Source organism: Haliotis asinina, chromosome 16, assembly GCF_037392515.1.
Source record: "Haliotis asinina isolate JCU_RB_2024 chromosome 16, JCU_Hal_asi_v2, whole genome shotgun sequence".
Taxonomy (NCBI): domain Eukaryota; kingdom Metazoa; phylum Mollusca; class Gastropoda; order Lepetellida; family Haliotidae; genus Haliotis; species Haliotis asinina.
Window position 1 is genome coordinate 43,412,859 of NC_090295.1, and position 16,843 is coordinate 43,429,701.

Consider the following 16,843-nt stretch of genomic DNA (forward strand, 5'->3'; position numbering starts at 1 on the left):
GTATGACGTATCGTCATTGACGGTCTTAATACAAAGTTTAGATCATGGTTTTTGAGGACATTTTTCACATATTCCCAAGTCTCGGGATTATGTTTTTTTGCGTTTTGACATTTATAATTCCCAGCAGGGCAGTTGTGTTGTTTATTGTTTGTGCAACAACTTCGAGAATACAACATATCTTTCACCTCTTGTATCACTGATTGTTTTAGCTGGAAGGTTCGACTACAACCAAGTGCTAGGACTTTCCATCATGTTTTATGAAGCGCAGCGATCTGGCAAGCTACCGGAAACTAACAGAATCACCTGGCGGGGAGACTCGGCATTGGACGACAAGGGAGGTGACACCGACCTAGCAGGTGGATGGTACGATGGTAAGTCATCTGTGCTGTTGCCAGGGAATCAAACCCGGGCCTGTAGCGTGGCGATAGAGCACTGCTACCAGGCTACCCAAGATTCAAACGGAAATAGTGTACGCTTAACTCGGGTAGGTGTGGTATACATGTGCTTTGAGATGTTAAACACCAGCTGGAGTTCCAGGTTACGCAATGAAGGTCTGTATGTTTTGGATAAAAAAAACAGTTTATATGTCAGCGTTCAGCTTGACTGTATGTGTCCAAGGACAGGACCGTGCTCCTTATTTAACATAATTTATATAGAAAATGTCCTTGAACAGACACTCAATACCGCGGTGATACGACGCCAATTGTAATTTATAGCTTGTGATTAGCCAGAATAATACCTGAATGTTTTACATTTCATTGTCATTATGAGATAATCCAAGCGATGCTAGCGGTTTTGTCGGATTACTGGATTCCATTCCAGCTGCAATATGTATTAAATTTGAAATACAAAATCCTCTCCTAAAAATGTGGAAATGACAAAGATGCTTTATATATTTGTATTTATATTGCAGCCGGTGACTTCATCAAATTCACGTTGCCGATGTCTTCAGCCGTCACTTACCTACTGTGGGGTCTGCTACGTTGGCCGGACGCCTACACCGCTGCTGGTCAGCTGGACTACATGTTCGACAGCGTCCAGTGGCCCCTAGATTACTTCCTGAAGTGCTGGGACCCCACTCAGATGGAGTTCTATGCCCAGGTACAGTCAGGAACATATGAAGGACATATGAAGGATATCTCAGGGAACGTATGAAGGGACACAATCCATCATGACTGGATTTGGTGGTGTATGACAGATACCTGGTAGCAGGTATCTGAAGGACACGTAACTTGTGCACCACTGATTTGTGCTAGACTGGTTCTTATGGTCAGTGGTAGACATTAGGCTATCATATCTTATGTTAGGAGTGAATGAGCGAGTGAGTTTACTTTTACGCCGCACTCAGCAATATTACAGGTATGTTATGTGTATCAGAACATCAGACATATCTTGTGGTGTTAATGCTTTAAACCGACACACATATCGATCTGTATTTGTATATCACATAAATTTGACAACCTAATCTCTAATTAATGACATCTTCTTGAAATACTTTGTTTTGTAATTATAAAAGGTGTTGCAAGCTGTTTGGGGATCTGAAAATGTTTGGGAAAAATATTCAATTCGATATATATTCGATATATATATTTGACTCCACCAGTTGACACGGGAGAATGGGTGGCACAGGCAATCCCTACGAGCAGTTTGGGGACCTGAAATTGTTTTGGAAAAATATTCAATTCGATATATATTCGACATATATTTGTCCCTACCAGTTGACAAGGGAGAAGGGGTGGCACAGCCAATCCCTGACACGGCCGTTGTACTGAGGTAGAATGAGTTCATTACCATACCAGTAACCTGTTTTCCGTTGATTCGAAAGTATCATTCTAGTTTTGTCAACATCATGTCCGTGCTATAAACTGAAAATATATGTTCAAATGCAAACCTTTCTTGATCGTATGATTAACTTGAATCCACTGCCACATTATGTTATCCGATCTGATGAGGTATTCGCGTTGCAGGTTGGGAAGGTGTCACTAGACCACAACTACTGGGGGAGACCGGAAGAAATGGACATGGACAGACCTGCGTACAAGGTGTCACGATCAGGACCCGGAAGTGACGTAGCTGGTCAAACCGCAACAGCTCTTGCTATGGGATATCTTGCATTTAAAGATCGAAGTACGTTCTAGTTTAGTTGGTATGTCTCGATAATTTGTTATAATATGCACCTCTGTTTAATCTAGAGATATCAGTACCGAAGTGGATATGATAAACGAGAGAATAATATTAAAACGGAATATGATACTGATTATTGTGACTGCCAAGCATCTGGATCCATTAGTCATCAGTTTTAATCTGATTTACCCTTCACTGCATATGTCATGAGTAAACTGAATTACTGTTGGCTGCCACGTTACACCCAACTCTGATTGGTACCGATATATGACTTCTAATGTACAGCACATCAGCAACGTAAACATTTTGTGCATGCATTGAATATGCATGTATCTGCTGCAGACCTTACCGGCATTTGAATGATTATTATGCAGTTTCCATTTTTCACTCAGCGGACGCTAAGGAAAAGGCTCAAAGGCCTTACCAAAATCCTGAGAAATTTGTACTGAAAGTATTTTCACGATACATGACTTATTCCGAACCAGTTTTGACAACGTTACGTCAAGGGCAATCTTCGTTGGAGTTTATTTTAAAATAAATTTATATGGTTTTTAAAATATGAAATCGTAAATGAAATGTTTCTCCATAATAGACATGACGTATGCCATGACGTTGCTTGACGCTGCCAAGGGTCTGTACGACTTTGCCAACACCTACCGCGGTATCTACAGCGACACCATCACAGATGCCCAGGAAGTGTACAGGTGAGGTTACATTGACGTAATTCGTAAATAGTCTTGATAAATTTTGAATCAAATTCATATTTTCTCCTAATCTATAGCTACATCTATATAACAACAATGTGAGGTGAGATTTCTGCTCTGCCAGTCAAGAATGTTTCACTGTAAGATGGGACTTTTATCAAAGAAACTGGGCGTTACCGACCAGGATATGCTGTGGACATTTTTGTGTTGTCGTTTCAGTTGTTTCTTTCAGCCAACGGCATCTGACACTTTTCGCTGCTGTGGTTTCTTGCTTCTGTGGAACCACTGTAGAAACCGACCCTAAAACTTTACTGCCAGCCGCTGCTCGACTGTTACCTGATATTGTCAACTGTATCCTGGTAGTGTCAGCTGTTACTGTTATTGTCTGTCCAGGTCCAGCATGTACGAAGATGAACTGGCACTGGCTGCTGTCTGGCTCTACAAGGCCACGGGTGATAACAACTACCTCGAGGACGCGGAGACGTTGGTGCCGATGTACCCGGCTTGGTCCCTCGACTGGGACGGCAAAATTGCTGCAGCACAGGTAACCGTCTATGGGGAGGTGATAGGAGGAGACTATGAATCACCTTCAATGAATTATACTTAAGAGTGAGTGAGTGTGGTTTTACGCCGCTTTTAGTTATGTTCAAACAATATACGGCGGGCTACACCGGAAATGGGTTTCACACATTGTAACCAAAATGGGAATCGAACCCGGGTTTTCTAGTCAACGTTTCAGCAAACGTTTTAGGCACTAGGCTAATAGTATCATACCATCCCACCTACACTAACAAACGTTAAGGTACAGAAATTAGTAAAAACAGAGTTGAAGCCAATCGCTAGGAATAAATTTAAATGTTCAATACTGAGAATACGGGATATATTAGGTATCATAGCCATCTTGTTCGAGGACCGTGAAGATCCGGGCTAGAACAGATCTTCCGCAAACCATGCTTTTCGGAATCGGGTGGTCAGGTTCCATGACTTGGTTCGTAATTGAGTATATCTATCCTCGTGATGTTGATCACTGGACTGCCTGGTCCAGACTCGATTAAATACAAACTGCCCCCATATAGCTGGAATATATCGCGTTAAACAACAAACCAACCAACTCTTCAGATGTCAAATTTTCTGATACGCATAAGATAACCGCCCCCTATAGCTGCAATATTGCTGAGTGCGGCGTAAAAGTAACCTCAGTCAATCACTCATAACATTACATAATATGACATAAGGTCTGTGAAAGGAAGTATTATATACTTCATAACTGGTAGAGACAAAGGCATGATCGGTCATAAGTTAAAGCTGTGAAGCGTTATCACCAGTGTTTGTTTTTCATACTAATGTATATTTTACCCGTGAAGGTGCAGGGTAGAATAGACCATGAGCAACCCATGCCTGCCTATAAAGGCAACTATGCTTGTCGTAACAGGCGACTAACGGTTGATCTGATGCTGTTGATCACTGCATTGTCTGGTCCAGACTCGATTATACACAGACCGTCACCACATAGCTGGAATATTGCTGAGTGTGGCATAAAGCTAAAACCCACTCACTCACTAATGTATAGTTGCTTCATTGATGTTTGTCAATCATTTGGTTGCCATACACTGCAAACCCTAACACAGCTGCCAGTTGTAGTTTTATCGTGCGCGTCTATACATGACTACTACTCATGCATCAAACTGCTGCTGTCGTTACAAATATGCCAGTTGGTTACGTCCTCGCGAAAGACCCATGAACATGCGGGGTAGAATGGGTCTTTAGCAACAACCATGCTTGTCACGGCGACTATGCTTTTCGTTAGAGGTGACTAACGGGATCGGGTGGTCAGGCTCGAAGACTTGGTTGCCACATGTCAACGGTTCCAATTTGCGCAGATCGATGCTCATGCTGCTGATCACTGGATTGTCTGGTCCAGACTCGATTATTTACAAATTGCCGCCATATAGTAGGAATTGGTGAGTGTGGCGTAAAACTGAAGCTCACTCACGCACTCTTCACAAAAAATGTGCCGTGATCTGTGCACAAACAATGTTGTGATACTTTGTCTCTCCACGTGTGATATAATGGAGCCTCTTTGTTTCAGTTGGTGCTGTATGAAGTCACGGGAAAACAGATATACAAGGATCAAGTGGAGGCCTTCGTCACCTCTTACATGCCCGGGGGGAGCGTCCCCTACACGCCTCTCGGTCTCGCTTACAGGTTGAAGTGGGGAGCCCTCAGATATGCAGGTATGCATGAACGTCTTTTCCTTGCCTGTATTTAGCGCGCATCTCTCAATGTAAACCTACAGCAGCATGCACTCCTTTACCTTCTAGATCATGGTGTCCTGGTGCAGGATAGGTCCCATTGTGTACTGGTCATAAGCTGTAGCTCGAGGTCAGAGTGACCTGATTAGCTGTATGTCACTGTAACCTGACGGCGTGACCTTTGTTACTTAACGTGTTTTCACCAGTACAGCGTTTACATTACACTAACCGTGCATGCATCGTGTGAATATGGACGTAATTGTTTACAGTGCATTGTTGTACGATTATAAGTTCTGTCGAATGCATTAATGCATTGACTTCAGGCATATTGTGTATAGCAAAAACAGGGAGCGTAAGAACATAATGTAAGCACTCCCTCACTATGTTACAGCTAACGTGGCCATGTTCGCTCTCATCGCTGCTGACGACGGCATCAACGCTGCAGAGTACCGTGCGTGGGCATTGTCTCAGATACATTATATACTTGGCGACAACAAATACGGCATGAGCTATGTCATCGGATTTGGAGACAAGTACCCACTCAGACCTCATCACGCTGCAAGGTAATTCCTTATCGGGTGGTTAAATAAATATGTGCGGTCAAGGATGTGGATGGGTGGACAAAGGGGTACGACAAGGTCTGTGATGGATGTAGTGGGGTGGGAAAAGAGTACATCATGGATGGTCAAGGATGTGGATGGGTGGACAAAGGGGTACGACAAGGTCTGTGATGGATGTAGTGGGGTGGGAAAAGAGTACACCATGGATGGTCAAGGGTGTGGATGGGTGGACAAAGAGGTACGACAAGGTCTGTGATGGATGTAGTGGGGTGGGAAAAGAGTACACCATGGATGGTCAAGGGTGTGGATGGGTGGACAAAGAGATACGACAAGGTCTGTGATGGATGTAGTGGGTTGGGAAAAGAGTACACCATGGATGGTCAAGGGTGTAGATGGGTGGACAAAGAGGTACGAGAAGGTCTGTGATGGATGTAGTGGGGTGGGAAAAGAGTACACCATGGATGGTCAAGGGTGTAGATGGGTGGGACAAGGGGTGCGACGATTTCTGTGGTGACTGCGGTGGGGTGAGACACGGGGTGCATCATGGGCGGTTATGGACGGTTGTGACGGGGTAATACAAGAGCGGGGCAAGTTCAGCATCGTTGTTCTGTGTGATGTGACCGATGTGACAGCAGCTTGCGTCGTAGAACCCCACTCACTCAGTCTTCTTTACTCTCGTGCTAGGAACTCTTAAGACCTCCATCTTGTTCCCACTGACACACACACACACACACACACACACACACACACACACACACACACACACACACACACACACACACACACACACACACATACATACAATGGAGGTATTGAATAATAACTGTGAAATCAGAAGACAGTCGTTTAGAGTGCAGCAGGTGTTTATGTTCCGTGTTCATGGCAATGCTAGTGATTCAGTGACGTCCGCAGCACTACATGAAACAGGTGTATATAATTCCCTGCAGCAATAATTCATTATAATTAGGGACGGGTATGGAACAGAATTTTCATATTGCAATATACTGCAATGCGATTTGTATAAAAATATATTGCAAGATTTTTTTTTAACAAAAGCTACTTTTAACCGAGTTAATGATTGATTTATGAAACAAAAACACAACAAAACCACTATGTTTTATTAGGCTTTAATCAAAACCATTAATAATAACAAAAGAAATATAGGTGAACTTTGTTTACTCCAAACGCTGCCATACTGAAACCTTTGCCCTAGTACATGGCACCGTTGTTCGTCACTGAGGTCGCCATTTTACAACAAACGCACAACTACCGGCGTGAAAAACGAGATATCTGGAGATTTCCGAGAGTTAAGAATGTTTTCCGAATGCTTGTCAGGTTTTCGATCAACGGATCGCAATACGTATTCTTTTCATATCTGAACCAGTGAATACCGATAAACCAGTTATATTGCACAGTCCTAATTATGATCACAAAAGTATCCCAAGTAAACTCGTATTTCTGACGTCAGCTCGTGCCCAGACCTTCCCGCAAGTTGCACGTGGAATCAATTCAACAGCCCCGACCCCAACCCCCAGATTCTCTACGGAGCCATGGTTGGAGGCCCGGATCAGAACGACAACTACGTGGACGACAGGACCGACTACGTTCAGAACGAAGTGTCCTGTGATTACAATGCTGGCATGCAGTCCGCCATTGCTGGTTCGTATTTGCGTCACACAAACGTTCTGTGGGCATTCATACATACTTAAACTTCTCAGTGCGCTAAATAATTGTCAGAGTGTACAGTTAGGTAAAGAAGCTGGTAACAAACCATCATAACCTACATGTGAAATGACATAGCAACATGGTGTGATGGGGAATAAACTTTTTGTAAACCAAGTGTACTGAACAGCAAAAGAAACGCAATTTTAAACAGAAATCACATAAAAGTAAGCTTTCATGTTCACGTCTTCTGCTTAAAACCTTCGCAAAAACACCGTCTTGCGTTTCTTTTCCTGTTCAGTATACATACGCTTGGTATGAACTTCATATCGATTTTATGACCTGGAATCGTGTGGTTTCTTTGTTTACAGGCATAATCCATCTCCGCGAAACAAATCAGCTGCCGGAAGACGCTGTTTCCTCAACAACCTCATCACCGGGGCAACGATCGACCTTGGCCCCAGTGACGGTGACCGACGGTGGCCCAACAGTATCTACCGTCTCCCCAGGTACGTCTCTCGGGCTTGTATATTCCTCTGAGCATACAGCTGAGTTCTTGAATTCTTTTAACACTTTTGCCTTTGCGGTTCCTTCAGTGTAGCTGAGCACCGTTGTTTCCTGACAATGGAGTGTCTCAGTGTGGCACATGTGTTAACAGTAGCATCTATACATTGCCGGTAAATTTACAGTACCGAAGACAGCCGCCCATCGCTATCATCATTAAATTTGTTAGGTTAATATCGTGCATCGATAAAGGTATTTATTACGAGTAGATATAGATTCTGGGTAATTTAGGTCTGCAGTGTGAATTGAATGAATTTTGTGAATCTAACTAAAAGCGTGATTAAAGTGTGTCACAACTGCTATATTTTCCTGTTAAAACTACCCAGCTGTTGTCATGCACGTTCTGCTAACACGTATTGACACTATGCAGGAAGCGCCTCTGCTCACAACTTGTCTCAACTCCTGGAGCTCTCAATCTTATTCTATGAGGCACAGCGGTCAGGTGATCTTCCAGACACTAACAGAGTCCCCTGGCGGGTAGATTCTGCACTAAATGACAAGGTTCCTGGGGGATGGTATGATGGTGAGTGGAAATTAATCTCAGGTACCTCCACAACTTTCATCATGGATGTCGCCGAGTAGTATTTATCAGGTGTCGACATTATTTCACACACCGATAAAGATCAGACTTAGAATGCAGTCACCCATGTTGGTCGTGCGGGTGGTGACTCGCTGACTTGGTTAACTAACACGTGTCATCGTATCTCCATTCTGCAGATTGATGTTCATGATGTTGATCTCTGGCTTGTCCTGACTCGACCATTCAAAGATCGCCGTTATTATATAGTTGTAACATTTCTGAGTGTGACATTATACAACAAACAAACACATCTCATTCAGTTCTTAGAATCGTTGAGACTACAATTCAAATGTTGTCAGAGTGAGCGAGTGAGTGAGTGAGTGAGTGAATAATATTTTGCGTCTGTTTTAGCAATAGTCCAGCAACATCACGGCAGAAGACACCATAAATGGGCCTCACACATTGTACCCATGTCGGGAATCGAACCCGGGGTGACAAACGAACGCTTTAATCACGGCTGCCCTACTCCTAAATGCTGTGAGACCATTTGAATCGTAGCATGGGTTAGACAATCCTATGGACATTCAGTACTACAGGATATACGTTTGCGATGCCAATGTGTTGAATGCTGTCAGAAGTGTAGTGATAACGATGTGTTCCCCAAATGGAAATCATTACGTTTCTTTTATCGCGATTTAGGACATTCCACTGTAATAGACCTTACTTCTATAATCGCAGCCGGTGACCACATCAAGTTCACGTTCCCAATGTCGGCTGCTGTGACGTACCTCCTGTTGGGCGTGAACGCATGGAAGGACGCCTATGTGGCTAGCAGCCAGCTCAACAACATGTACGACAGCGTCCGCTGGCCTCTTGACTACTTCCTCAACAGCTGGAACCCCGTTACACAGGAGTTGTACGTTCAGGTAAGACTCGCTTCATTACTGCGTCCTACCATAAAGCATAGGAGACAACAATGGAACTAAGAGTGGATCATGATGTGATGTTTTTCCGATTCCACAAACACATGACGAAATGAGCCCATATTTTACGTACGCTTCCCTTACTACTCATTTTTATCAGACATTTGTGTCGTTTCCCTTTCTACTTGACCTAAAGAATTCCGGATTAGGAAAATACATATTCTTTGCTCCTTTACCGTCATGTTCTTCATACAGTTAAGAAAGCCTGAATAAATAAACTTTAAAAATAGAAAACTTAAGAAAAGTTAACTTAAATATGCATGTATTCGAAAACTGTCCATTTCTAAAAAAGTTTTCAACAAGCGTATTAAATAAAGTCAGTGAACGTGCAGCTCTATGTGGAGTTACATGCCCATTCCGAGCTAACATATCTTTGAAGAGGCAATTCAAGTGAACGTGCAATGTTGTGTTATATAGATTGGCAAGGTCTCCCTGGACCATGCAGTGTGGGGTCGGGCTGAGGACATGACAATGGACAGACCAGCCTACAAGCTCAGCCCCTCGGGGCCTGGGAGTGACGCGGCGGCAGGGACAGCAGCGGCCATGGCAATAGGGGCCATTGTTTTTCAAAAAGAGGGTACCAATCAAATGTTCAAATGCCTTTAACTTCGTTTTAAATGAGTTTTCAATTAGCATTAAGCGAATTATTGTTGATCGATATTTAATAACAATAATGTTCAGACACAAGAACACGCAGATCAGTTTAATCTGCGCATTCGGAAGAGCAGGAATATAATCAGCATTTTCACTTACCTCTCACCTTGGTACAGATCCCGCCTACGCCAGTCGACTGCTGACGGCTGCTGCAGAGCTGTATGACTTCGCCACGACATACGTCGGCATCTACACTGACACCGTCACTGATTCACGGGGTCCTTACGGGTAAGCAAGGTCCTGCATGGTGAGCCTGAACCACAGAGCCATGCTATAGTAAAGTTCAGAATAACTTGTCAATATCCAATGCCATGTAAAGTTTACTGAGAAATCCATATATGAATTTATACCGGTAACATATATGTAATATTTTAGGGGTAAGACTGTACTAAGACATTTAGGTACCAAGTATGCAGCCAAATGACACCGACTCATCCCCTTGAGGTTTCTTCATGTATGGGAATCTGAAGTTCATCTCAGTTTGGCAAAGACCGAGCCAGAATATATTGTCAAGATGCGAAGCTCAAACTTTCGGAATATCGGAATATAATGGGTGGTTATATACTTCAAGAGGTATTTTGATCCGAGTAGACCTCATTTTATGAGACTGGAATAGGTTGCAGGACTATCTTTTTTTCGCGTGGTCTCAACGACGTGACAGAACTGTGACCTATGTCACTGTCGGAGGTGTTATGAATGAAACAGTGTGACATAAATGAAGAAAATTGAAAGCAACAGATTATATACCTAGAATTTACTCTAATTCTCAATAAATTGCGATTTGTTTTGTGTAGTGCTCAGGTGCTATATTTTGCGAAGTTTATCTTAATATCAGTTTTTGTTGTCAGACGAAGTAACGTTTTGATATGTTTTCGTAAGTGTTCTCGTAAAACTGCGGACTGTAGACTGAATATATATATGTGAATGAACGAAACGAATGTCTTTTTTATGATACAAATTGCTCAAAGAAAGCTAATTACCTGGTAATTCACAGCAGGCTTATTCCTCAGTATCACCTTGCCATCATATTCTGTTGTTGTTGTACATAAGCTCTTTTCATGGTAACGTTAATTAACGTAATAACGGAGCAAGAACATACTCCATTTTCTTCTTTAACTGAAAATGTAGATAATAATAAGAATTAACTCCGAAACAACCTGTTCAACAATAAACAGGCTGACATCCAAAACAACATTTGACTCATGTTCAAAACTTCTAAATGTCCTAAATGTCCTTCAAAGAACGCAGGGATGCTATCCATAAAGCCTCTCAATTAAAGATGTGTATTTCTCCTAAATATCATTCAAAACATGTGGATCATTGTTCAGAGACGAAACAAAACTGCCTTTCTTTCGGTGATCTACTTGAAAGTTTGTCATTACACACTCAGTGCAAAGGCAATAAAATATGACCATACGCTATTTGTTTTTGTAAAAGTGCTTCGTAAGCCAAAAGACTATATACACGCTTAAATGCCTTGATCTGCCTAGGTCCAACGACTACAACGACGAACTTGCACTGGCTGCCATCTGGTTGTACAAGGCTACCCGCCAGCAACACTACCTCAATGATGCCACCACGCATGCCTCGAAGCTGTCGTCTCCATGGGCTCTCGACTGGTCCGATAAGACTGCAGTCGTTAATGTGAGTACTGGAGTGGTTACGGACCAGCCATTAAACAACCTAGAAGGGTGTCAAGGTTTCTGAAAGTCTCAGGTTCAAAAGGTGGGTGAGCTGAAATGGGGTTTAACATGAGGTTCAAGATCATTGTATTCGTATATATGCTCTGTAATGAGTAAGCCAGAGTGATTTTGCCCGGAATTTAGCGATATTCCAGCAACATCACGGCGAGGGACACCAGAAATGGGGCATCACATATAGTGGGGAATCGAACCCGCGTCTTGGGCGTTACATGTTAACGCTTTCACCATAAGCCTAAGCCAGCGATCCGAAGCCTGTATTGAGTACTCACGGGTTGTACGCGTTGTAATGAATGTATGTTGTAATGCCACGTTGTATTTTACAGCTTGCGATGTACGAAGAGACGGGCGAGGAAAAGTATGGCAATGCCGTCAAGACGTTTATGACATCATTCCTCCCCGGTGGGTCAGTCTCCTACACCCCGTGCGGTCTCGCCTGGCGCCTTGAGTGGGGACCTCTCCGATACACAGGTAAAATCATCCTTAACCAATGCCATTAATGTGTGTACGTTTACATGCTAAATTAACACATTGTCAGGGCTATTTTAAGTGTCGCTATCCTTGTCATCCAAACACTAAAACGTGGGCTGCATTAAGTTGAAATCAACGTAATGTCGTGCAACCATAAATACTATTTCAATATGAAAATACAATGTTTACCTTTTTGTCAAATTTGTGAAACATTTATGAAAAGTAGTACAAACGCGCTGTACTACAGGCCTACAGGATTTGGCAATCCAGAAGTTATTATTGTTTTGAGAATATCGTATTTTTGTAGCACTGAACAAAATAAAGTTCTGTAAACAAACAAGAAATACCTGTACTGTCAGGGTCTCGTACGCTCATGAAACACGTGGAGTAGGAATGTGTCTCTTGTCAATAGTAAAACAATAATACTGATCCCAATGACCTTGTCATATTAACACCTTGTACTGTTGACAGCCAATGTTGCCATGTTGGCCCTGCTGGCAGCCGACGCGGGGTTCGAACCTCAAACATACAGGTCATGGGCTTTGGGTCAGATCAGCTACATGCTGGGTGAGAACAACGCTGGAAGGAGTTACGTCGTCGGCTACGGCAGCAACTACCCGCTCAGGCCCCACCATCAGAACAGGTAACACTGATCACAAACAGACTGAGACACACAGAGACGCACACACACACACACACACACACAGTCACGTACAAGCACAGGCGCACACACATTAAACATAGACGTACATACAAACGAAAAACAAGCACACTCACCCACATGCACACGCACAAGCACGGCTGCATACAACCAGCGCGGTCACGCACAGACATGCACGCACCACACAGTGGCATTGTCTGTTGAGCGCCATCATACCTGACAGAGTCGATCATTGTTCACCACTTCACGCTGTTATTCGAAAGATGTCGCAAATTAGCTGGAATACCATCGAGACATCAAGAAACATTCATATACTTGAACGTCGACGACGGCCGCGTCATTAAAGCTTCACTGACTACTACTTCTACTGTCTCCTCCTGTTCTAGTTCGACATATCTGAACGCCTGTTAAAATGAACATTTTCCAATGAACAGTCAAATTTACATTTATTTTATGTATAATCTAAAGTCATGCCCTCTGTTTCCCTGGACTAAATGATCAGTTCCAACGTGCTCTTATTCTACCCCTTCAGTGCCTGTCACCCCGCCCCGGCAATCTGTGACTGGAGCACATTCAATGATCCCGCCCCTAACGCGCATGTTCTGAAGGGGGCCCTGGTAGGGGGACCTGGGAGCAACGACAACTACGTGGACGACAGAACGGACTACATCCAGAACGAGGTGGCGTGTGACTACAATGCAGGATTCCAGTCAGCCATCGCAGGTAACGTAAACAGTATTCCACGTATCCCGCGACTCGGGGAGAGAGAGGGGAGACTGACTATGTTGGGTTTTACACCTGCTTTTAGCAATATTCCAGCAACATCATTTCGGGGGACACCACAAATTGGCTTCACACATTGTCTCCGTGTAGGGATTCGAACCCGGGTCTTCGGCTTCGGTCTGACACTCTTCAAAGCGCTGTCTGGTCAAATGATTCGCTCGTCACGCCGAAGACCCGGGTTCGATTCCCCACATGGGTACATTGTCTGAAACCCATTTCTGGTGGCCCCCGCCGTGATATTGCTGAAATATTGCTACAAGCGGCATAAAACTAAACTCACTCAACCACTCTCTGCGCTCGTTACACCTGGTACTATGTCTTCACAATCCAAATGATAGTGACGTCTTTATATAATAGTAAATGGCTGTTGCATGTATTCATACTTTGTTTTATGCTGATTTACCTGCGTTTCTATTTGGCAGGCCTCCTTCACTTGGAGATAACCAACCAGTATCCAGTTTCTGCTCTGAACAGGTGTTACCCATAACAAATAGCTGGTGGGTAACACACATGCGATTAATTAAAATATAGCTTTGAATTTTGCGTTTGTTTTCTATGTGAGTATATGCTAAAATATTTCCCGTTACCTTGTGACTGGATGATAAATATGAGACAAGGACATCGGGAGAAAAAAGAGTACATAAGACCGTTAATGTTATTAGTTATCGGTTGATCGTTGGTGAGTGGGTTTCAGTAATTGCGCGACCACAAGCTAAACCTTCATGAAAAGTTCATGAATCATGTATTTTCGATAAATACGTAAAGAAAGCGTTGCTGGGTTGCTGAAGGCCTATTCCACCCCGGGACCTTCACGGGTCGTCTGTAGCATATGTGTTGATCTTCTTATTCATTAAGTGGGCTACAGTACTAGTGAAGCCTTGATAGTTTAGAACCCACCCTAATCTACAACAGTAATGCCATGAACCACGGAACCGCAACAGATCGCAAAGGTTCACTGGGATCCCAAACCCTAGCTACTCTCGGAAGGGGTGACTTTAGATTTACGCCACACTCAGCAGTATTCCAGCTGTAATGAGTCGGTCTGTAAATAATCGAGTCTGGGCCAGAGAATCCATTGCTCAACGAAATGAACATCGACTGGGATACTGTGGAATGTGTGAGTCAATATAGCGAGCCTGAACACCCGATACCGTTAGTCACTCTCAGAAGGAGAACGCAGTCATGGCACTATGAAACAGACCAAGAAGTTGGTCCTACCTCAACACTGATCAAGAAATCACGAAATGTCGGGGTTTTATTTCACCTTCCATGCACCCTGTACCAGTCTCCAAAATTCAGGAATATATTCACTGGCAACAGTCGTTGCTAACACAGGACAATCTACTTTTCGAAAACACGCTAGCCCCTTCTTTGGCTGGATTTGAAAATCTCTTCTCACGAACGTCCCCTGGTGGTGGTCCACTATGGTGAGCCGTGATGCGACGGTTCCCGTCAAGTACACGTCATCAATCCAAAGAAAGGGGGATATGAGAGAAGCTTTGTAGAAGCTGGGGATAAGTGCCCCGGGAACAAAAACAGCGTATCCTCCACAGTAGGTCCAGGGGAAATAGCGATAAAATTTAAACACGTCATCATGGACAGACCACGTAGAATGACCCCGCTGAATCTTCCCCACAGACCCAGTTGCGATGTCGCAGAGCACCTGGTTCCTTCCTTTTATGTTTCGCTCCATATCCAGAAGTTTGTACGTGTTCACAAACGTATCATCGTCAATTTTACCCATCAGCTTCACATTCCGGCAGTACATTGATATCCATTTGAGTGCCATTGTAAGTTTGAGAGTTAGATTACGGTAGCTATCTAAGAAATCACCTTGAACGATGTCTTTATGCTCAGCGAACTCTGATATGATCTTATTGCCTACGCTTGTGTTGGATGCACGTCCTATCAAAAAGATTGTCTTCACAACACGTGGCATGAAGGAACGCCCGTCCGCAAATGTCGTTCTGAGAATCTGTCTCTGTCTAAAATGGTCAGGTGCACTGTTCACCACATACAACAGTGAGATATCCCTCACTTCGGAGCAGGAATCCTTATCATGGAGAAGGAACGCAATGTCGTATTTGGCCGGATACAGAGTTGAAACTCTCGCAGGTTTCTTTCTGTCGATGACACAGACTTGAAATCTTGTAAAGCGTTTGTGTACACTTCTATCTGCAAACATCACCTGGAGTCCGAGATTTGTTAAAACATGGAGAAATGTAAGCGCTAATAAGAATGCCATGCACGCTGTCATCGAAACTCTACTCTGCATTCTGATGTGACATATCACAGTTATGGCGCATGATCCGAAAATGAGTAAGATATATGGCAAGTGCCCGGTAACGATTTGTTGTCAATAAGACAGCAGCTGTCATCATGTTATACTATCATGTCACCAGATGTTACAATCACGAACATCAGCGGTTCAGTATTGCATTGATTTAGAGAATGAGGTTGTAGTAAAAAGGGCCAAAGGACAAAAGGGCCAAAACTGGACAAGTCAAAGGGCCAAGGAAACATCAAAAGAGCCATGGACTTAAATTAAAACTGATGTAGATCAAATTAATAAAGAAACATACAAAATAACATACATTTTGTGACATTTGTACCAATATATAGTAACAATGGTAATATTACATACTGTGATGGAATATTCATGAGTGGTTCCAGGGTTCATAATTCAGACATCTTTATTAAGCTTCCTACAGACCTCAACATGCATTTCAATCATTCCACTGACATGGTGGGGCCATAGATCCATTGGTTTCCTGTCCCTCTTGTCACAAGTAACACAATTTACAGGTATGGTTACAGTATGAATTGTTGGTTGAACTGTTCACTCATAGCATTGTCCTGAGACCAATCACAGCTAATAAAAATATAAATGACTAGTGTAATTGGCACCACTGACTCTTTTTATACGTCACAACTAATTATAACGTTCATCTTGTTTAGATTACTGACTAGTGCAATTGATACTCTGACTAAACCTCTTGACCATATTCAAGAAACAGAGCTGAAACACTCTGATATGTCTAGGAGGTTTGTGATTAGAACTACTACTACAACATGCAATGATTTTTTTTCTAATCTTACTACCTCCCTAAAGTCTGTCCCTTATGACTCAAGTCTATGACCCTTTGGCCCTATGGACCTGTACCACTGGATGAGTTAATCTCACACAAGCTATGATTCACAGCTT

The 16,843-nt window shown here is 43.2% G+C and overlaps 2 protein-coding genes across 2 annotated transcripts; one reads left to right on the plus strand and one right to left on the minus strand.

The window, feature by feature from the left end:
* Positions 1 to 214: 214 nt before the first annotated feature.
* LOC137268202 (uncharacterized) lies at positions 215 to 14,176 on the plus strand. The gene is made up of 18 exons (XM_067802740.1): positions 215 to 371; positions 914 to 1,101; positions 1,968 to 2,127; positions 2,717 to 2,828; positions 3,222 to 3,372; positions 4,918 to 5,062; positions 5,472 to 5,643; positions 7,109 to 7,299; positions 7,674 to 7,811; positions 8,237 to 8,389; positions 9,125 to 9,312; positions 9,787 to 9,946; positions 10,140 to 10,251; positions 11,514 to 11,667; positions 12,050 to 12,194; positions 12,666 to 12,837; positions 13,388 to 13,578; positions 14,061 to 14,176. The coding sequence occupies exons 1-18, from the start codon at positions 251 to 253 to the stop codon at positions 14,123 to 14,125; spliced, it is 2,718 nt and encodes a 905-aa protein (XP_067658841.1). The 5' UTR covers positions 215 to 250; the 3' UTR covers positions 14,126 to 14,176.
* Positions 14,177 to 14,893: 717 nt separating this feature from the next.
* LOC137267588 (beta-1,3-galactosyltransferase 5-like) lies at positions 14,894 to 15,913 on the minus strand. Its single transcript, XM_067802076.1, has one exon. The coding sequence runs from the start codon at positions 15,911 to 15,913 to the stop codon at positions 14,894 to 14,896; it is 1,020 nt and encodes a 339-aa protein (XP_067658177.1).
* Between the last annotated feature and the right edge of the window lie 930 nt (positions 15,914 to 16,843).

What these genes read in the sequence shown, in the direction of transcription:
- LOC137267588 (XM_067802076.1), bottom strand. Translation starts at nt 15,913, where the DNA reads ATGCAGAGTAGAGTTTCGATGACAGCGTGCATGGCATTCTTATTAGCG.
- LOC137268202 (XM_067802740.1), top strand. Translation starts at nt 251, where the DNA reads ATGTTTTATGAAGCGCAGCGATCTGGCAAGCTACCGGAAACTAACAGA. An exon ending in AGTATCTACCGTCTCCCCAG is followed by an intron (nt 7,812 to 8,236) that starts GTACGTCTCTCG and finishes GACACTATGCAG; the next exon opens with GAAGCGCCTCTGCTCACAAC. An exon ending in ATTCCAGTCAGCCATCGCAG is followed by an intron (nt 13,579 to 14,060) that starts GTAACGTAAACA and finishes TCTATTTGGCAG; the next exon opens with GCCTCCTTCACTTGGAGATA.